The following is a 22,904-nucleotide window of genomic DNA, read 5'->3' as shown; positions in this document are numbered from 1 at the left end:
CCTTCCTTCCTTCCTTCCTTCCTTCCCTTCCTCCCTTCCTTCCTTCCACCACAATATGTATTGATTGGTTTCTAAGCGCTTACTAACTAGACTTTAAGCCCCGATAGACCTAGTTTCTGTTGTCTGTATTCTCCCAGTGGCACACAGTAGAGTCACACTTTATGGGCTGACTATTGAGAGAACATAGGGCAACTTGCCAGATGCTAAAGGTACCCTGATGAATATGAGTGGCTCCTACCCACACACAGCTTCCAGTCTAACAGAAAACTAGACTTCATGTTATCCCTGAACTTTGAACACTCTTTCAAGATAACTGAACAGTTTTGTTAAATGAGTAGACCTAGGAGGGTGGATACCTTACCAGATGATGAAGCTACAATGGACAGACAGCAAGTCCAAAACTTTGCATACAATTTCTTTTGCATTACCTTTTGCATATACATGCCTGCATATACACATGAGCACATATAAAAACGCTGCTGTGTTCTCCCCCTCCAAATCTTAGCCGGGGTTTGGGGAAGGCTCCCAGCCACTGCTGCAAAACAGAGGGTGCCCTCTCCCTCTACTCAACCAAATCCTAACCAACAGCCTCCCCGCTTCCCAGTCTGTCCTTTTTCAAAACGTCACATTATTATTATTTACCAATATTTCAGTGCTTCTAACTGACATTCACTAGCAATTTAAATAAAAGTGACCATTTGAACAACAAAGATTAAGAGAATCAGTGACACTGTGGATCTGCCTAAAATTTTTTAACGTACCCCACCCAACCTGTTGTTTCAGCCTAAAATCAGTGTATGACGGGGATAGGCTTATACTATGTCTATCTTTGAGAGGAGCGAGTACAGTGTCCCACAATAATTTAATACACCAAGGCAAGGGCAGCCCAGGTGGCTTGGCGGCTTAGCGCCGCCTTCAGCCCAGGGCCTGATCCTGGAGACCCGGAATCGAGTCTCACGTCGGGCTCCCTGCATGGAGCCTGCTTCTGCCTCTGCCTATGTCTCTGCCTCTCTCTCTCTCCTCTCTGTGTTTCTCATGAATAAATAAATAAAATCTTAAAAAAAATTATATACCATGGCAAAATAGAAAAGGGAGGTGAAACCTAGAGGAGTAAACTTGTGTATGCACGTTTCAGCACCCAACCCCGCAGAGGCTGTACTGTTACAGAACAATACCGATGCCTGGAAGGCTCGCTGGAACCAGACGCATCCTCCCTCTACCGGGCAACGAGCCTCGGCCGGAGTATCCACACGGAGTGCTGTTGCAGCGACAAGTTGTTGCTACATGCACTACACCCTCTTTACCAGGAATTCAAGGTAGTAGAGAGGTGCTTATTTTGTCCCAAACGTGATAGCAAGACTCGTCTACTTTGCAGGAAAAAAAAAAAAAAAAAAAAAAAGTAGAGGAAAGCAGGGCTGCTTGGCAGAGGGAAGACACACAGGGGTCGGGAAGGGAACCTCGGGGCTGGGGCTGGGGCTGGGGCTGGGGGGGCGGGGCCTGCAGCTGGCGGTGGAGGCGGCGGCGGGCTCGGGCGGGACCGCGCCCCCCGGGTCGCCGGGGTCGCCGGGGTCGCGCGGGCCGGGTCGGCTGGGCCGCCCGCCGCCGCCCGAGGCCTCCGCCGCAGCCCGGGAGCCCGCGCCATCCGCGCTCCGGGCCGCGAGGCGGCTTCCCGGGCGCCAGGCCTCGCTCTCGCGGCTTTGAAAAGTTTCCAGCGCGCGTGCCACGGCGGCGGGCGGCGGCTGGGCCGGAGCCCACGCGGCCCGCGCCCCCCGCGGGGAACTTCGCGGCGCTCGGCCGCCCTGTCACTCTCGCTTTCCGACGCGCCTCCCCCCGGGCTCGCGCGCCCCGAGCCCCCGCCCCCGCCCCCCGCCCCTCCCGCGGGGACCTTCCCGGGCGCCCGCCGCTCGCGTCCCCGCCGCCCCGCGCTCCGCCCGCCCCGCCCCGCCCCGCCCCGCGCCCCCCGCGCCCGCGCCCGCGCCCCGCGCCCCGCGCCTCGCCTCCCAAGCCCGCCCGGCGGCGTCCCGCGCCCGGAGAGCGGCCCCCGGAGCGGGCAGCGGGGCGCGGGGGGCGGGGAGCGGAGGGGAGGAGGGGACCCGCCGCCAGGGGCCGGCTGCTAGCTTCCAGCCGACTTTTCGCCAATGGTCCAGAGCGACATGTCCAAGTCGCCTCCCACAGCGGCGGCGGCGGCGGCGGCGGCGGCGCAGGAGATCCCGATGGAGCTGCTGGAGAGCGCGGCGCCCGCGGGGGCGCTCGGAGCGGCCGCACAGGTAGCCGGGGCCGCGCCTGCTCCTTCTTTGTGAGCCGCGGGGGCGCCGACCCCCTCCCCCTCCCCCTCCCCCCTTCTCCTCCGCTGCGATCCCTCGCCTCGCCTCGCCTCGCCTCGCCTGGTGCCCCCGACCCCACCTCGCCCGCGGCCGCCCACTCTCCTCTCCCCGCGCCGGGGACCCTGCCCTCGTCGCCGGTCCCCCCGCTCTCCTGCGGCTTCCATCTTTCTCCGCTTCCGAAAAGCAAGTGGGAAGGGGCGGGGGAGACCCGCCGGGGCTCAGAGGCGGCCCCCGGGAGGGCGCCCGCTCAGCCCCCCCCCCCCCCTCGCCCCTTCCCGGGAGAGGCACATGGAGAGACATGAACCAGGCGAGCGGACTGGACCTGCTCAGGATCGTGAGTCGGGGCGGGCGGGAGGGGCTCGGCGCGCACGCCCACCCTGGGGGCGAGTGGGAGCCGGGCTGGGCGGGGGGCGCCACCCTGCGCCGCGGCCCGCACCCCCGCCCTCCGCACCTGGGCGTCCCGCCGCCTGGACGGCCGCGCTGCCCTCGCCTCTCGCCGCCGCTCGCCTGCGCCCCTCGCTCCTCGCCCTGCAGCCCGCGAGCCGGGGGCGCCAAAGTTTGTCCGTGCCCCCCCCCCCCCCCCGCCCCGGAGCGCTGGCCAGGTCCAGACAGCTCGGGACCACCTTCCCGGCGACGGGTGCTAGCGGGTTCGCGGCTCCTGGTGAAACAGGAGATGCCGGTCTAGGCGTTGGGCGATGATAAGGTGGCGGCTTTTACGTAAGGCTTTGGCAGGTACAGTTTGGATTACAGACGCCTCCAGGTCTCCGCGGTAAGGAGCCTCTCAACTTTTATCCTGGCAGGGCAAGGACTCCAGACTCCCGGCTGCGGGGCTGCGGGGCGAGGGCTGGGAAGAAAGAGGTTAGGGCTCTATTGCAAGCATCATTTTGGAAAAAAAAAAAAATCTCTCTCCTTTGCGATATGGGCTTGTTGATTTCATACCTGTATTTGCTGGATTGTAAATGGGGGTGGTTACGTATTTCTGTATTTACAAAAAAAAAAAAAAACCTTATAAATGTGTTATTTTATATTTATATATGCTCAACAGATAGCGGAGTATTTGCTGTAGCAATGGGTGCGAGAGTAGGATTCCCTAATAAAGGTTGCCAATATCTTGTTGCCTTTCTTGTTTTGGTAGGGGATGGAAATGGACTGCTCCAGATATTTTGATACTGTTAATAATAATGGTCATTCCAGCGGCATAATCATGGAGCTTTAGTGAGTTTTTTTTTTTTTTTTGACCACTGGGAAATAACCTTGCTAACTTAAAATACATAATTCACTTTGATTTGAGATGGAGGAAAAATGTAGAAACCAACAAGTTGTGTAATCAGAAACCCATTTCTTTCAGTAGGACAGTTAGATTTTAGTCGGCCTTGGGCTGTTTGGCTGCTGAGCCAGAGGGAGGACATGTAACTAACCACCTACATTTCCATCTAGTTTCTGCCAGGGGACCTGAATTCTTACCAGCACATGTCACGTTTGTTCTAGACTCCTGATTTTATCTAGACACTTAATCAGGTTAGATGAGAGGAGAAATGTACTTAGAGAACTCAGTTATTCCAGGATGAAGGTCTTGACTTTTGATAGAAGAAAAGACTTTGAGACCCTTTTTTTTCCCCCTTTGATCTTCCTTCCTTTGGGGATTTTTTTGTTTTTTTAAATTTTTATTCTTCTGATAAAAACAGTTCCTGAATTCCTGGTGATCAAAGTTAAGCCGACAGAAAGTGTGACTGCAATTAGATAAGTAAATACTTCATTCACGTAGTGATTTATGTCATTAAATGCAAACCAACAAATATTTGTTGTTAACTGCAGTGTGGAAATGATTCAGATGTGAGGAGACAGCGCTGCTGCCTTCAAAGAACTGATATTCCGGTGGCTGCAAGTGTGACAGACAAATGACAGTTGTGTGGTAGAGGACTATAGGGGAAGTACTGGTTTCTGGGGAGTAAAGATCACAGACATTCTATACGGAGTAATCTCTAAGGGCTTCGTGGAAGAGGGGGCTTTCGAGAAAAGATTCCAAGGATGGGTGAGATTTGATCCGAGATTGTCAGAGAGATGGTGGAAGCCATATAGGAAGCAAAGTCACGGAAGTTGTAAGTCTTCTATTTATCACGTGTAGCTTGAAGAGGGTGTGGAAAGGTACGGATAGGGCATAGTTAGATGTAAGACCGACAAAACAATTTGAGGCCACATCTTGGAGGCGTTGGAACCTGGGTGTAATGAATGATCGGGAACCACGAAAGGGGTTCAACCAAAGAGTTATGTAACAGCTCATTCAGAAGATTCACCTGGGAATGTTCTGGAAGGTATTTTAGAGTTTCAGGAGTGCAGAGGTGGAGCTGCCAGACGGGAGATTGGTATAGCAGTTTGGACAAGAGATAACAAGGCCTAAACTAAAGGGAGAGGCAAGATAATGGATATGACAGGCCCGTGCATGGGACACTTCAAAGACTCAATGGACGGGAACTGGCAAGTGAGTGCATAAATACACGAGAGACAGGAAAAGGGGAGGAAAGGCTATTATAAGCAGGTTAGAGGTATAAATATTCAGCTGCACCCGCATCCATCTCCTTGCTTGCTCTACCTTCCAAAAATGAAAGCAGTTTTCCTTGAATTGTGTTTATATCACTTTGATTATTGAGGGAAACGTTGCCGTGTTTATTTTATATCTAATAAATCATGGCATCATAGGGCTGTGAGAGCTTGGCAAAGGCATCTATTCCATCTCTCTGGGCAGGACAGGATAGCAGTGACAGGACAGCAGTAAAACCGCCTGAAAAGTGGGGCCGTCTCAGGAACATCCCCCCCCTTTTTTTTGTGATACTGAGTAATAGTAAATCTACTTAGAAATGACATTTTCCCTTGCAAATGCTGTCTCGGAGCAATCGTTGGTTTTAAGAATCTGCTCTGTTTTACCTCTGGATTTGATTACTAGTTCTGTTTGAACAAAGCAAACGATGTAGAGTCACAGACGGCTCATTTTCCTTTTTGAGGTTACTAATCCTGCCTAGAGATAGGGCACCCTCCTACATTTCAGCGCCTTCCCTCCAGCACACGGTCATAAACAACATGAATATATTTCCTACGTGAGAGGCGAGTTGGCAACCTAACCACAGATTCTTGTAAGTTCTGATTTAAGCAGATTACATTGCTTTTTAGGTAACCTGCTGATCAGCTTCAGGGCAAACTTGGACAGAGTCTCCCGCCAAAGTCAGGCCGCTAGTTTAATATTCCACCTCCAAAGCTTCAAATCTGCATCGTCCACTAGTGTAGCCACTAGCCACGTGTCGCCTGAACGGAGATGTGCTGTGCGTGTAAAAAACACACCGAATTTCGAAGACTCGATGTGAAATAATGAGAATACACGACTTGCCTTTGATGATTCTTATACTGAGGATAGGTTGCCGTGATAACATTTTGGACACGTTGGTTTAAATCCAATATAGGCTTGCGATTAGTTTCACTTGTTGCTGTTTCCCTCTGTAATGTGGCTAAGAGAACATTTCAGTGACATGTGGCCTGCATTATATTTCTGTTGGACTCGTTAGTCTGAATTATGGCCCTGGGAAATCTCTGGGGAGCCGAATTGACGGTGATCAGAGGCCGGGTGGATGGGAGGCAGGTGGAAGGGATGGAGAATAAGGATGGAGACGCAGGAGGAGATGGGCAAGACACAACAGCAGTATCTCAGCACTTTAGGCCTCCAAGAGATTGTAACCAGCACCTCTAACCACACCTGAAAATGAACAGACAGTAACCAGAGGTCCTGTTTGTTTTGCTCCTAGCAACAGAACCCAGCTGGTTCCACCCCAGCTGAGTTTGCCAGATGCTTTTCAAGCATGTCGTAGTAATACAGCCTGGTAATGGCAGCAACACCCTGAATCCCTGTAGCAAAGGAGCTTTATCTAAAAAGAGCAGCAGCGGTTCTCCTGTGACTACTGAGCCACGTCAGTACGGTTTTCCAGAAACACTTGTAGGTCAGAGGGCCAGCTCAGTCGTTTGCAGTCTCCAACTATGCTCATCATGGGTCTTGTGTTTTGTTCAAACCTTCACCCCACCACCTTGCTCTTGAACGGTATTTTTGTTCTGGTGTTGCATGGGAGAAATCTGAAAGCATGCCAATCAGAATTTCTGAGTGGGTTTTCAAATGCGAAGTGTACTATCTGATTGAGTGATGTGAGGTTTTTGGTTGGCTTGATGTCTCTTTTCTTTTTGTCTTTTCCTGTAGCATCAAGATCTAGCTTACCTGTTTGCTGGATTTAATTCCGTTGAATTATACAGCTATGTAGCTGTGGTCCTTTCAAGAAAAGCTGAGCAAAATGCATTAACCCTGGAGGGGGTGGTGGCACTCTTTAATTTGTGATTGCGGCCCATATCCATATGGTGCAGATAATACATAGCAGACACTTACCTGCAGTTACGAGGAGTTAGAATTAGTTACGACACCACCACAAGTAACTAAGTCTGTCTTAGAGTTCTTTCCAGGCCTGTCTGGAGGTAGCTTATGAAGAAGGCAAGGTTGGGCCTTCCTTCTCTACCCCTAGGCCTGCACAAGAGTTCTATTTATGCTGCCTCTGGATTCCTTTCTGCTTTTGTGTAAACTGATCCATATTGAAAAGAACTCATGTCCTACCCCCCTTTTCCTGGGGAGGTACTCTCAATTACTTCACTCTAAGTAACGGATTTGACAACCCCCCATTCAGACTGAGCTATCAGTAAATGAGATTTAATGTCTGATTTCTCTATGGATCATTCTGGCTTCGTTTGTCTGGAATTCAAAGGGATAAATATCAATGAATGCTAATCGAGAGGGATGGAAACTAATTTCAAGTATCAGCATTATGCTCACGGAGAGCAGTTTGTAGGGAGAACTGTCGCCCTATCTATCAACCACAGAAGTGGCATCGTTCTTGAAGCTGTCCCCAGGGTCTGCCAAGCCAACTCTGTGTGCAGGGCTGGGCTCAAATCTCCAGTTGACTGACAACTTCTAAAATTAATTACTGTTGTCAATTTCAATCATATAGAAATTAGATTTCAAGTACCTGTGAAATCCGAACACTTGTTTGCTGATTTGAAAACTACAGTCCAATTTCAAGTTACTCAGTATCAGGGAAGACATTCATTTACACGAAGCTGATATTTAACATCACAAGGCAAGTTGGATATCATTTTAATAAGTCACTTGTGTATCTGTGGAAATTTCTTAAAAATTTTTTTCTAGCTTCTGAAACCTGACTTAGCTTTGTCGATGTTTTAGGAGAGGTAAAAGACTTTCGGTTTACAGTTTTCTTTTTCTCGTTTTTGCTACAGTGGCATAATTTGTTTTCATGAAGCTTTATATAACTAATAGGAAATAAATAGAAATTAGTGGCTTTTCAGACTGTGCTCCAAGGGCTTAGGGGTCTGCATGTATCCAGCAGAGTATCATGGGTTACGCTTTGCACTCTGGCCAAACCCAAACTCTCTTTCTCCTCTGCCTTTTACTAACTTGAAATCTGGATGACTCTGATTGTGAACCGTTTCATATATTGGGTGTTCATATAATTAGTGTTGCTAAAAGAAATAGAAAAACCACTGGTCCCAAAAGCTGCATTTGAAGTAGCCCCTGAACTAAGAAAACTATACTTTGTTTCCAAATTGAGTCAAGTAAATATTTGAATAATTAATCTTTCCTGTCTTTTTCCATTTTGGGGAAGATTTGGCCTTTATTTTCTCTTTCTTTCTTTCTTCATTTCTTCCTTTCTTCCTTTCTTTTAAATTGCTGCAGATGAAACACTCTAGTTCTCATTTTCAAGGATTTAGAATAACTAAAGAACAGTAATTCCAGCAAGATGGACTTAATTTTAAATATGCATTGGATCAAAGGAAACTTTGTTTTGTAATGGTAGTATAAATTTTCACTAACATTTTTTAAAGTACATTGAAGTGGACTGTATTAGCTTTCTAAAAATTGCTTTAGTTTTTTCCCCTTGATCTTGCATATCATTATAAAAAAACATTAAAAATTTAAAAAGGAGACTATAGAAGAGAAATGACTGCTGAAATGAAGAAGAAAACAGATTAGAGGTGTAATTAAGCTTATCTATTTATTTTAGCTTTTAATAAATAATGAATAAGGATTTGCTACAACACTATTAAGACATGAACAAGTTAATACTCTGAGTAAAGCATTCCCCATAAATTTAAGCGATTAAAGGAGAGTATATTTTTTTCCAAAATTGTCACCAGTTGGCGTGGGAGTCAGCCATAGTTTTCTTTTTCTTTTATTTTTCAACGTGCAAACTGTACCTTAATATAGTTGAAAACTGTGATAATCTAACATATTACATATGTTATATAGTATATACCTATATATGTAGGTATATGTTGCACAGGTAGCTAAGTGCACCTGAAGTAATGTTTATGAATAGTATTCCTAAGGGCCTGGAAAAATTAACATATATTTAAAACTAAACACTTTTAAATGTGTCTAATTTCTTGCCGAGAACAGTCTCCTCCTCTGGGACTGAATGTCTTAAATATTGTGTGGTTTACACAGTGCCTATTGTGCGTTTGTGAGCAGCCACGAGAAAACTTACACACCAAAGCAGCTGAATAGTAAAACATTTTTTGTCATGAAAAATCTGAAGCAAATGACAAGGATAGAATTTCAGAGTATATTTCCACTCATTTCGAAATGGTACTAGGAGGACACATCATGATGGAGTAAGATTATATTTTGTCTTTGTTCTCAAAGATAATTTATGCTCTTCATGAAGAAAAATGGTATTTTTTTGTTTTTTTTTTTTTTAAAGAAAAATAGTGTGTTTAACAAAGGTTTGCCCCCCCTTCCCTAAGAAACATGTTAGGCCTTAAAAAATGCTTTCAAGCGTAATAAGTCTTTATCCGTGTGCAGTAATATAAACAATGTTTTTAATTTTAAAGAACTTATCATGCTTTATTTTCGTGTTCTTAGGCTTTGGAAGACACTTCTGTCCAAACCTTTATATAATAATTGGAAAAGGAAGAACGCTCTTGAAAGAATGTTATTTTTCAACAGTTTACTGAATAATGTTTACATAAGTAAGAAGAATAAGCTGCTAAGTGAGGAGAACCTTGTATAATACACTGTGAAAGCCCAGCCTAGGTTGTCTTTCCTTTTATGAAGTTGAGAGTTAATTAAATGCCATGGAAACACATTTGTATTCTATAAATCCCGTAGATACTTGAAAGAGAACAAACATGGTCAAGAAAAATTTTTGCTTTAAGATTATACCAGCCTCTCACTGATTGCAAAGTCATCTAAGTTACTCATAACACAAATGTTTGTAATAGATCTTCGTTTGCCTAAGTGCTACATATACTATGGTTTATAAGATATTTCTTTTTTTAAAATGAAAACCATATGTGTATATCAATATAACAAAGTAGTATTTTCAAAACCTGAACAGAGTGATTTAAAAAAAGTAAACTTTCATAAATGCTGATAATCGAATGAAATCCCTTTGAGCTTAATCATTCTAAATGTGTTACATACTTCACCCCAATTTTGCCCCACTCTTCCAATCTTCCCACACTTCCAACGTGGATATTACTTTAAAAAATATTATTCTGAGCCCTTATCATATGCTAGGTCTTATACCGAAGGCTATAAATCTGTTATTTCATTTATCCTTAACCCTGTGAGGTAAGCAGTAATATCCCCATTTTAAGGATGAGAAGACTAGTGTTTGGAACCGTTAAAGCATTTGCCCGTGGTCTGCTGTAGCAGGGTTCCAACCCGTGGACATTGAACTGTAAAGCTCAGCGTCGAGCTATTTTTCAATCATATGTTAATGTTAAATATTTGCAACAACTCTGTCTATGCCTGGAATTAAACAGAGATTGATGCGTTGTTTGTTCATTGTGCTCTGAATGTAAACCGTAGATATAATAGAAAAAGCAAGTTCATTTGCATATATGTTCATGCTTGGCTCAGTCCTGTTATTGAAGCAGATTGTCTTACTTTAAACATCTTTTCTTGAATGCTTGTCTCAATTATTGTTATTATTCTATCAGATTTATTTTTCTTGCATTCTAAGCAAAATCACTAAGTGGTTAAAAAGCCAGATTCTCATATCACGTTCAAACAGTACAACAATGGGCCAGAGATTTTTACGAGGTGTTGTAATTTCATTGCATTCACTGCTACTTACATAGCTCTTTCACCACTTCTGAGAGCAATCTCTAGATTCATGCAATCATATGAGGAATTGGCACGCTTCATACATGTTCCATCTAGACCCATGTATACATGTATATATACATATACCTAGGTCTATGTATACAAATATATATATATTTCAAGGCAATCAGAATTCATACTATACAATGTTCTTCAGCTACCATATGCAGTTCTTACAAGTACCTATGGGATTACAAATTAGAACATGAAAAAAAAGCGGTGTGCCCAGGTGGCTCAGTTGGTTAAGCATCTGCCTTCAACTCAGGTCATGATCCCCAGGGTCCTGAGATCGAGCCCTGAATTGGACTCCCTGCTCAGCGAGGAGTCTGCTTCTCCCTCTCCCTCTCCTCCCCTCTGCTCATGTTCCCTCTTTCACTCAAATAAATAAAATATTTGAAAACAACGACGACATGGAAATAAAAAAAGCAAATATGAAGGCCCGGCGGCACTGGGAACAGCATTTCATTACACACGAATCTGTTGCATTCATGCTATCCAAGAAGCTTTGACACATTACCTTTTCTCTCACCTTACCACTGCAGCTCTGGTCTCTCCTGCACTGAAATGCTTGCTTTTAAATGTTTTATCTTTAGTGGCTTTGCCTCTTGATGACCGATAGGCTAACAGATAGCAGAAGTTGTTTTAATTCATGAGTTATTAACTCCTTTGTTTAGAAACCTTTTCTCCCCTATAAACTGGCTATTCTGACATAAATATTTGTGATTCCAGTAATAATAATTTTCATACAACGTCCCTAAGATGGCAATTTATGTTTTGGTTTTTGACCTCCTTCTAGAAGTGGGCCTAGATTTCTCATTTGTCTTTTTTCTTTCTTTTTTGTAGTCATATGGAAAAGGAGCCAGAAGGAAAAACAGATTTAAAGGATCTGATGGGAGCACTTCCTCTGACACTACCTCAAATAGTTTTGTTCGTCAGGTAAGAGCGCTTTTCAATTTCTGGTTTGGAGAAGTATATTCAAATGATTTTAGTTTTCATTTTTTTTAAGGTGATTTTATACCATTATCCTGCAGATTCATGTGGCATTATTGTACCTACTTGTAGTTGAAGTGAATAGTGTGCAGTTTTGTGGGATAATTAAAATATTTGAATCTTAAGTAAGACCGTGTAATAATTGCACCCTTTTCTGGCAAGTGGGGACTGCCAGGAGAAAGGATTTCTTTATAACAGAATGAGTGAGCTCCAGCAAAAATGATTACAGATTTGGGGTTTTTTCTGGCTGGGAGAGAGGGCATCTCAATGGGTATCCGTATTTCCAGCTATGAAGTTGAAATACTGGTGTTCTTCTCACTTGAGCTTTCTTCTTCCCTCTTGGGGTGTGGATTGCAAAAGAGGAAATCGCTCTGGGTCTTGGAATGAGTGAGGCTACTCAGGTTAAATAAAGCACGTGATATCTTTGAGGAATGATTTAAACCGCCTTTGGGGACGTAGCCTTTATTCTGGGTAGTATGTGGTGTGTTCCTGTCCGGCAGTTTGCACCTGTCCCCCAAACAGTCAGCGTGAGCATCTTCAACATATAAACACTTGAAGGGATTTGGTCAGAGCAAGAACACAGGCAACTGATTCCTGAGGAGAGTAGGTTATGTGTCTAAAGTCTTGTCAAGGATAGGGGTGTATCTTCATCTAACCCTTCTCAGTGGAGGAGATACTGGGCAGGACAGTGGTAGACAGAACCTGCTTCCATGGCTGAGGGACTCCCAGTTTCTAACTCCTAGGCCCAGAAGTAGGGTGTTGGTGGCAGTTCCTTCCCCCAAGCAATGGTGGTCAACCAGAAAAGCTGCTCCATTTCTCTTAGTTGCCACTTCCATTGTTCCTTGCATCCTCCACACCTCACCTCATAGCAGTTCCTTAGTAGCAGTTGAGCTTGAATTTGTTCACCTGCTCTGCCAGGGGGGCTTCTGGTCTTCGCTGGTTGCTGCTTCCTTACACTTTCCTGACACCAACAAAGGATGATCCCTCTCCAGCTGCCAGCAATCACCTTGCAATGTCAAGTATGCCAAAGGTATGTCTGAGTAACATAAGGCAACTGGAAAAATCTTGCCTCTGGTCTGTGCCAATTAAGAATTGTTTCAGTCGCAGGAAGTTAGGAAAGGAGTCGGTGAAGAAAGAATGGAACTATTTTGGTAAGAACCATTTAGAAAGAGAAAAGAAGATGGAGCCAAGCAAGGCCCAGCCCTAGAGCTGTGTTTTTGTGGTGTCAGAAGGAGCTGGGAAGGGTAGAAGAGGAGCCAAAGGTGTGTGCGTTGGCCTGATGTCATCGTGGGCAGAATTTGGACGTCATGGTCCTGAGAATGAATGAAGGGTCTTGAGAAATAGTCCCTTAGCCTCAGTGAGTCAGTTAAAGGAAAGTTACCCAGAGTCTTTTCCATCTCAAGCATCCGTATTTATTCTGCCTCTGGGACGAGGAGATTGAACCAGAGGAGTGAGAATCCACAACCGTGAGTCACCATCCCAGTGCTGCATAGTGGAGGACCTGAAGCAGAAAAGAGTAAGCTTCTTAGGATGTGTAGTAGTTGCAGCAAAACCACACAAAATGACAGGCAGCTTGTGGAGATTACATGGAAAAAAAACTGATGTTTCAAGTGAGCAAGGTATTGTGAATAGAAGTTAGTAGTACAAAGCCCATTATTGCCTATTTTTCGCTTTGTAAAAATGTCATTTCAAGACAATCGCTGGACTTCATTTTCCAGTTGACTCAGGCTTGTGAATCCCCCTTTCACAGTGTCTTGGGAACTTAATTCATTAAATTCATTCATTATGGAGTGATTGCTGCACTGCATATACCTTCCCTGGAATTTGCTTTTGGTCATGATCACTTCCTTTTGACTCTGTTCCTGGTGATGTGTGTGAGATTCTGTGCTTGAAACACAATTATAAATGATAAAGAGAGGGGTGCCTGGGTGGCTCAGTTGGTTAAGCATCTGCCTTTGGCTCAGGTCCTGATCCTGGGGTCTTGGGATCGAGCCCCACGTCATCTTCATCTCCCTGCTCAGAGGGGAGTCTGCTTCTCCCTCTCCCTCTCCCCTTCCCCTCTGCTCGTGCTCTCTCACTCTCTCTCAAGTGAATAAATTTTTTAAAATCTTTAATAAAAAAATAATAAAGAGAACTGTTAAACTACTTAATGTAAACTTAGATATATATTGCCAAAACATATGTGAGCATTTCAGAAGCCAAAAAGAATCTATCCTAAAGGTCCATCTCCTTAGAATAAAGCCCATCTTCTTTGAATCTTGGCAGAATGGGGTGCTTGCTAAGGCATGGATTTGGAATAACGATTACACAGGCATCAAGAACCCTCAAGTGCCAGCTTCCTTCTATCACAGAAGGAAAACCAGGGTCTTCGGCAAGAATGCTGAGTTCAAAACTATAGTTTTCCTTTGAGAATTTAATCTGTTTTGTTTAAAGCAGCATTCCTATTTTGCTGCTATTTGAAAATAAGCAAAAGCTACCTTGACATAGTTCGACATTAAATAGAAATGGTATCATCAGAGTGTTTTAAGAAATGCATGGTGGATAGTAACAATAAGCATATGTTAGATTTTTAAATAATCTGGAAGAACATGTTTTAAGTATTTTCTTTTTATCATAAGTAGACGTTTTGTTAAACAAGTGACTTGTGTCAGTATATGTTACTTGCCTGGGGCATATGTAAAGTTGGTATTGGAAAAATAGTCACTGTGAGTGGGATCTATTTAAAAATATCTTATAGTTAGATTATATTCCTGCCCTTGAATTAAAAATTCCATATAACTTTGAAACCTTAGAATTTTATTTTTACAAATATATTATTTGTAAAGACTTTTTAAAAAAGAGTTTATTTATTTATTCATGAGAGACACAGAGAGAGAAAGGCAGAGACACAGGCAGAGGGAGAAGCAGGCTCCATGCAGGGAGCAGACTTGATCCTGGGACCCCGGGATCCCATCCTGAGCCAAAGGCAGACATTCAACCACTGAGCTACCCAGGCATCCCTATTTGTAAAGACCGTTAAAACTATTTGGGAACTACTAGATACTTTAGAAAGCTTCTGAGATTGAAAATGTGAAAAATTCATGTAAAAAAAAGTAATAGAAAGCTTCTGAGATTGAAAATGTGAAAATTTCATGTAAAAAAAGTAATTAAGAATTTCAAAAATAAATAACAGAATATCATAAGAATTTCTTATGAACTGAGTTGTATCTCCCCCAAATTCCTGTGTTGATTGTATTTGGAGGGTCTACATGGAGGAAACAAGGTTAAATGAGCCCCTAAGTGTGGGGTCCTAGTCCCTATAAGGACTGGTATCCTTATAAGAGAGAGGTATGAAGACTGTGCATGTACAATAAAATAGCCATGCGAGGACATAGTGAGAAAGATAACAATCTGCAAGCCAAGGAGAGAGGGTTCACCAGAAACCAACCCTGCTAGCGCTATGATCATGAACTTCCAGCCTCCAGAGCTGTGAGAAAATACATTTCTGTTGAGTAAGCCACCCAATCTGTGGTGATATTATGGCTGCTGTAATAGACTAATACAAGTGTATATATAATTGGACTTGGAAAATAGGCATTTATTTATTTATTTATTTATAAAGTAAACATTCTTATTGATATGTAACATATATGCCTCAAAATACACAAGTCATAAGTGTTCAGTCTGGTAAGATTTCACAAAGTAAGCACCCATGTTACTACCATCCAGATCAAGAAATCAGTATCACCAGCAGACTGAACTCCCCCTTTTGACTCTTCTCAACCATTTTTTCTTCTCATACCATAAATTCATTTGGCCTGTATTTGGGGTTTTAAATAAATAGAATCATTTTGTGCCTGAATTCTTTCATTCTACCTTATGATCATTTTATTCACGCATGTTGATGTTGTATGTTGTAATAGTTGGTAAATCTTTGCTGTACAGCATTCTATGGTATGAATACACCACAACCATTTATCTACTTTATTGTTGCTAAACATTGGGTTATTTCCAGTTGAGGTTATTCAGAGTAATGCTGCCTGCATATTCCTGTATCTACCTTTGGTATGTATTTTTGGTATGGTTTTATGCATTTTTGTTCTGTGAATAGAGTGGAATGCTGGGCCCTATGTATGTATGCATATGTTTAACTTAACTAAACATTGCAGGCCAGTTTTTCAGAGTGGTTGAACCAGTATGCACTCTCACAAGCAGTGGGAACAGTCTTAACTTTCATATCTTTGCCATCACTTGGCATTGTTAATGTTTTTCATTTCAGTCATTCTTGTGACATGTAGTAGTAGTTCATTGTGGTATTAATATCCATTTCCCTGGTAACTAAGTCACAATTTACCTGTTCTGGATTTTAGACCTATGGCTAGTTGATGAAAATTATAACCATTTGTTGGAAAATGTTGAAACATACTGGAATACATTAGAACATTCATGTGAAGACTATAAAGTAAAAGGGTGAGAGGCATTTTTTCCCATGGTTTTGTTTTTTTCCAAACTTTCTGTTGTATATTTATTTTAGCCATCATTTGTCTGTGTTCTAACTGAAGTTATTTTGTAAGAAGAATCATTAGTCTTAAGGAAACATTGCTTATAGATATGTTTCTGCTTTAAGTCCTGAAGCAGGATAACAGATGCCATGAAAGAATTTTTAGAGTCATAGATCAAGATTCCATTTTATTAGTTGATCAGTTCACCCTACGTTAACCAAGTGAACAATCTTCTGGTCCTTCATGTCATCAACCTATTTGATGTCATGATATTTCAAAGTGGGGTTTGGAGAGAAAGAATGAATACTTACCATATACATTGACGTGGATGGAACTGGCAGGTTTTATCCTGAGCAAAATAAGTCAATGAGAGAAAGATAATTATTGTATGGTCTCACTCATATGTAATATAAGAAACAGCACAGAGGATCACAGGGGAAGGGAGGGAAAACTGAATGGGAAGTCATCAGAGAGGGAGACAAAGCATAAGAGACTCTTGACTATAGAAAACAAACTAAGGGTTGCTGGAGGGGAGGGGGTAGGGGGAATGGAGCAACTGGGTGATGTGCATCAAGGAGGGCACGTGACCACTGAGTTTTATATGCAACTGATGAATTATTGAACTCTACAGCTGAACTGTTCCCCCAGGACATCACTTTTATGCTGGGGCTCAGGAGAGGACCAGAGCCCTGGTCAGAGGTCTCCCATCCACAGGGGTTGTTGGCTATGTGTGACATATTATTGGTGCAGCTTTCCAGGGGCTGTGGGAAACAAGGTTCCTGTGGCTTCTACCCTAAAGGAGCTTGTTGTCAAGGGATGGCCTAGCTCACCTTATGTATCAAGCATTTCAGTGAAGAACTTGTCCTTCCTAATGTTTCCTAAAACCATTAATTGGAGGGAAAGTTAAATATGGCATTTTTAAAAAGTCTTATTGCTTTGTGTTGCAGTTGAAATGTTAACCTATATGCAATACATGTTTTCAACAAACTGAACCTAAAATTTCCGTAGTTCTCTTTTGTGTAAATTATGATGTTGAGAGACTTATTTAAAATGGTTTCTTTTCAAGAAGGAGGTTAGTGGTTAGGGCTCATCCTTATGGGACTAGACTCTGAGGCAGATCTGAATTCTGGCTCTGCTACTGACTAGTTAGCCTTTGGATAAGTAGCTTAATCTTTCTGTACCCCAGTGTTTTTCTTTGGGAACTAGTGCCTACCTCTGAAGTTAGTTGAAAGGATTACGTGAGTTCAAACTTGTAAATTGCTTAGAACTGTACCTGGCATCTAGGAAGCACTATTGAAGAGTTTATTATTATTACTTATAAATAGTATTACCCATTAAGAACATTGGTTAAAACCCAAATAAGGGGCATCTGGGTGACTCAGTCAGTTAAGTGTCCAACTCTTGATTTTTGGCTCAGGTCATGATCTCAGAGTCATGAGATTGAGTCCCATGTTGGGCCCAGCACTCAGCAAGAAATCTGCTTGAGATTCTCTTTCTCCCTCTCCCTCTGCCCTTCCCTCTCCCCTTCTCTCTCTCTCTCAAAAACAAAACAAAACCTGAATAAGAGATAGACAACAGTGGAGGAAATAATAATATTAAAATAAAATAATAAAAATATTGAGTGTTTACTGTATATTCTCTGCATCTCCATTTTACAGATAAGAAAATTGAGGCACAGGGAGGTCAAGTAACTTGTTCACAGTCACATTGTAAGTAGGGTTGGAGTTAGAATTTGAATCCAGGTGGCTGACCCCAGATTCTCACTTTTATTGGATATGCTACATCTCCTTGTAACAAAAGCTGCAAACACGGAACATCAACAAGTGTTTTATTCTTTCAGCTAACATGTAGAAAGATTTCTACCAGTGTTTTTAGGATGAACACATACAGTCAATATTCTTTTAACTTCCTTCCCCATTGGAAGGCGAGGATATCTTCAGCATTGTAAACATCCCCCAGGCACCATGATTTAAAAAACAAAAACACAAACCAGTATTATTCCCTTACTTCTTTCATCAAAGGTCACTCCAAGTCCAGTTTGTGCTATCATTCCGCACACTCCACCTCCCATATCAGCAGCGACAAGTAGAGAAGAAGCAATGCAAACGTTTCTTTTCCCCTTCCTCCCACTGAAGTCACAGGAGCACACACTTAGAATCCTGGAAGTCCCCTTTTTCTTTTTAATAAACTTGGACATGGACTCAAGTCCAAATCACCTGCAATGTCATGCTGGTCCTTTTTGAGGCCTAGCAGAGGCTCACTCAGAGGCTGGCCCGTGAATCATTCTTGTGAATCTGGGTAACACTAGGTGTGTACACAGCACCTGGTTTACAGTAGGCCCGTTAGAAATGCTTTTTTAGTTCTTCGGGGCTGTTGCTTTATAAATAGGCATTTCAGTTTTAATTTAGTAAGAGGCAGAAAGTGTTAAACGTGACTTCTCAGCACCCTCGTTAGAATTAATGAAGATTATTGTTCAAATTGTTTATGTACCAAACAGTATTTAGTACATAAAGTTGTCCTGGATTTATTTATTTATTTATTTATTTGTGTCCTGGATTTATTAAGATAATTAAGATACCGAGGTTGTCTTCAACTCAGGGAAAAACTCTTTGTACTCTGGCTCTGTGTCGTGAACAGATACATTGATAAAAGAACTTCATTTATCATCATCCTAATGCTGGAAAACCTACCATTCTTAAAATATTTTGCATGTAGTGCCTTGTCTATAATTACCGTAATTAAGTTTTCAGATAATGTAGCTCTTGCCTCCCAACTTCATCACAAAAAAAAAGAAAGAAAGAAAGAAAGAAAGAAAGAAAGAAAGAAAGAAAGAAAGAAAGATTGATCCCAGAGGTCTGTTGTGGAAGGAGGAGAAAAGGAGAAGAATGGTAGTTTATCTGAGCACCAGAACCTAAGCGAGGAAATTAATTTACTGGAAGAAAAATAGGTGGAAAGGATTAACAAGGCCTGCCTGGCATAGAAGGCTAGAATATTTGTGCTGTTCTTTTCAAGAGATTGTGCAAGAACTGCTAACTGTATAAATTCCTTGATCCTGCCAAGGTCGGGGGAAGCTATGTACGTCTGCAAGGGAGCGCTGGTCTTCAAAGTTAGAGCAGCTCATGGGGGGTGGAAAGGGCAGTAACCACTTCTCAGCCCACTCAGCTCTCTTCTGTTCTCTCTCTCTCTTTTAAATTTCTTCATTTTCTTAAAGACATGTGTTCTCCCTGGCTACATTTATGTACCTGGCAGGATTCCTGAGATGAACACCAAATGCTAAGCGGATGCCTGCCAGTTTGCTTTATTTGGGCGACTCCACAGCATGGCAACTTTCATTGAGACTCCACCGTCGTCGGAGCCCTGCTACATGCTCTGCTGTCCATGGCCAGCCTCGCACACTGTTGCCACTGACAGTTTTCACAGGTCACCTTGTCGTGCCAACTGGTGTCTTTTGGGCAGAGACTTCCACCTTAGAAATCAGCGACTCTTTTTGGGAATTTCCAAGTGCCATTATTCTTTGGGGGCTCACAGAGAGAACTCTGCAACTGATCCGGGATTGTGCTTGCCAACATATGTTGTGGTTGTAACGAAATAATCCTGTAGCTTCTAAGAGCTTCCAGAATACAAATCAGGATGACAAAATGGAATGAACCAAATATTTAACAGAAGGTTGCATGACACTTTCAGAACATGGTATTCCAAACAAATTCCATCCTCTACCAGTCCCATGTTCTCGGTGCTGCTTTTTGGATCTTTTATTAGTTCAGATTGGCTTTAAATATGAACGATTAATCACAGAGACACAGTCTATTTTTTAGTTTTGTTTTGCAAAGACAGATTAAATTGTGATAATGATTACAGACTCCAGGCCTGCATAGACTGATATGTTTAAGGTTGGATAAATCTTTCAGCCCTTAAATACTGGCTTGTTGCCTTGTTATGCTGTATTCGTCACAAACACAACTATAAATAATAATGCGGTAGATTTATTGCCGCTGTGACTTCCTGTAAATGGCCTTCTGTCCTATTAGACATTCACCTGGGTTTTGTGAATGGCAGGACCTGTTCGGAGACCGCTTAAGAACTCTTCTTAAATACCTCAACAGAAAAATATTGAGCTTTTCAGTAAAGAATTCCCTTGTTCTTTCTGTAGTGTAAATCTCTGTGTTGCCATGAATGTTTTATTTCTTCTTTCAGGAGACATATATATTTTAGAAAGTATTAAAACGTAAGTTAAATATTTGTACTTGGTGTAATTAGCTTTAAAATGGCCTTTTTAACAGAGTTTTTTGTGGGAGAACAGGGGTATGACGAGATATGAAATCTGCCTCATTCTCAGTCTGTCTTCGTGTATTTGGAACGCCTCTTTTGTGAACTAGGTTCAATTAAGATCTCTTGTTATTTTGTGGATTGAGGCAGTTTTGTCTTTGCATGTCTGTTTTCCCCTCTTGATATGAATATGTAATTTGGAAACCCAGAATTATTTCTGCAGGTGTTTTCAGTTTCTTTGACTCCCAGATGTTTCAAATTACAATATACTTTCCACTTACACCCCATTTTTGGCTATTATTATTCATCTTCTGCTTGGCCAGTCTATGCATACTTAGAAGTCATAGACCAAAGTTGCCTCGCGAGACTGAGAATTTACAAGTGATCTTATAGGGAGTAGCTGGTATAACTAAGCAAATGGAGTTTCATTAAATACTGAATTTACCAAAAGTACATGTTTCTGTGGACCCCCAAACTTTGAGACGTACCACCGAAGATCACTTATTAGTTTAAAGTTAATTATTCGTGAGTCTTAGGTCTTCACAGGCATCGTACCCAAAATAGTAGTCTGGTCCAACCAAGAAATCGTCTTTTATAGATGGAAATATTGTCAGCTTCTCTCCTTATTGATTTGTTTCTGGAAATCTTCATGTCTGATGACTATCAGATGCTAAGGAAGTTCTTTTTGAGATTTTGGCTTATGTCTCAAGAATATTTGCTATGGTCCAGTTCAACAAGCAAGTATTCCAATTCTATCTCATTATTATTCCACATTCGTGACCAGGCGTGTGTGTTTCTTACAAAGACCTGAGGTGGAGAAAGTAACCCAGCCCCCCTGCCCCTACCTCATGTCTTACCATGCTTCCTTTCATCATCTGTTTGTTTTAGAGTTTGACCATATAGAAGGGGGGAGAAAAAACAGAAGAATGGTCACGGGAGGAGGGGAGAACCTTTCTTGAGGCTTCCATGGATACATAATTAGGAAAATGTAGCTGAAGCCCCACAGGAAGTCCCTGTCCCCTACCACCATCTCACTTTCTGTGTCGTCCCTCCAAAACTGTCAAGTTTTAAAGAATTATCTTGGCTCAGGGCCTCACATCTCCCTTTGAGATTTCCTTATGTGGTTGGTGTCTGTAGGGAAGTTGTAACACCCATTCCTTCTTCTGCTTTATTCCTGGAGACCTGTAGCCCAGGGGACAGCGTGATTGTTCAGGCTTCTGATGAAGATATTTCGCCTTAACTCTGCTTTCTCTTCTACATCCTGTCTGAGAGTCTGGGTATTGTGACCCTACCTAGAGCCCTGCATTGGGCTCCCTGCTCAGCTGAGTCTGCTTCTCCCTCTCCTTCTCCCCTCCCCCAATCTTGTGTGTGCATGCTCTCTCTCTCAAATAAATAAATCAAATCTTTAAAAAAACATAAAAAGTAAAAACAGAGCTATATTTTAAAATGTAATTATATAGCCTAAATTAGTATTCCTCATATGTATCAAGGTTTGAGCTACTGAAAAATAATTTTTATACATACATTTCTCACAGTGAATGATTAACTCTGTTGAGTTTTTGCAGTTATGACTTCTAGCTTATAGACATTTAATACCAAGAAGAATGAGGAATTAAGTTCCTCACTTAATCTTTCTCTCAGACAATTCCAAGGAGAGCTGTAGCAATGAGAAAAACCACATGGTGGGTCAGAATGCCCTGTCATGTATTAGCTACTTATGAGGAAAAAAATCAAAGATCTGATGTCTTCTCTTGCTGATTTATTTGATGATACTTACTGGTTCGCCAAGGTGAGGAACATGCTAAAGAACGTTATTTACTCTTCAAGGTCTTATTTCAAGTAATTTTCCTTCACTAAGCAGAATGTGTTTAAGAAGCCCAGTCTAGAAATCTCTATTAAAGATTTCATGATCAAGTATGTTGTTAGCATCAGAGCACTAGGTATGTGCATTTTGGAAACAATTCCCAAGGAATTCTAATGCTTGCTCATGATTAAGCACTATTACCTGGAAGGGATCAAGGGATGAGAAAGGGTCAGAAAGAAAAAAATTAGGTAGGCAGCAGCCACCAGGAAAGAAGCAAACCGATGCATGACTTACTGACACAGAAATAGCCATTTGTGAACTTCGAGGAAGTGTGCATTAGAGTAGAGGAGCAAAAGAGGGTCCTGCCATGAGCCCTGAGGAATTATGTTATTCTGAATAGTAAGAATAAAAAGTATTTGAGCATTTATGCCAAGAATAATTTATATTCAAATTTTTAATTACAATTTAAAATTTAATTTGAAATAAACAAATTAATATTTAAAATTAAATTAAGAATAATTTAAAATTTAAAATGTTAAGCACACAGTGTATTTGGGGGATGTAAGTACTCATGTTTGCGAAATCTGGATGAATGGAGAGATGAATGGGGAATGAGCTGGGGGGATGTCGGAGGCACCAGATCACAGGGCTTCTGTGCCATGAGTTATGCTGCAACATCTGGGGTAAGAGAAGGTTTAAAAGAACACACTGATGGGTCAGCTCATTGGAAACTAATCCCGTCAAAGAACTTATTTGAATGAAGATGATAGTAATAGCTAACTTTTATTGAATACTGATGGTGTGCCAGCCACTCTGGTAAATGCTCTATT

The 22,904-nt window shown here is 42.3% G+C and overlaps 1 protein-coding gene across 6 annotated transcripts in view; it reads left to right on the top strand.

The window, feature by feature from the left end:
• The first annotated feature begins 2,107 nt into the window (after positions 1–2,107).
• CACNB2 (calcium voltage-gated channel auxiliary subunit beta 2) overlaps positions 2,108–22,904 on the top strand; it is a 374,689-nt gene continuing 353,892 nt past the window's right edge. For 3 of the 6 annotated variants that reach the window (XM_038529966.1, XM_038529968.1, XM_038529965.1), the window contains exons 1-2: positions 2,108–2,267; positions 11,377–11,469. In XM_038529966.1, coding sequence (XP_038385894.1) covers positions 2,139–2,267; positions 11,377–11,469 — 222 coding nt within the window. In that variant the 5' untranslated portion in view covers positions 2,108–2,138. Of the gene's footprint in view, positions 2,268–2,607; positions 2,659–11,376; positions 11,470–22,904 lie in introns of those variants that run through there. The other 3 variants (XM_038529971.1, XM_038529975.1, XM_038529967.1) reach the window with 1 other exon arrangement.

This window comes from Canis lupus, chromosome 2, assembly GCF_011100685.1.
Source record: "Canis lupus familiaris isolate Mischka breed German Shepherd chromosome 2, alternate assembly UU_Cfam_GSD_1.0, whole genome shotgun sequence".
NCBI lineage: Eukaryota > Metazoa > Chordata > Mammalia > Carnivora > Canidae > Canis > Canis lupus.
This window is presented reverse-complemented; position numbering and strand designations above follow the sequence as displayed.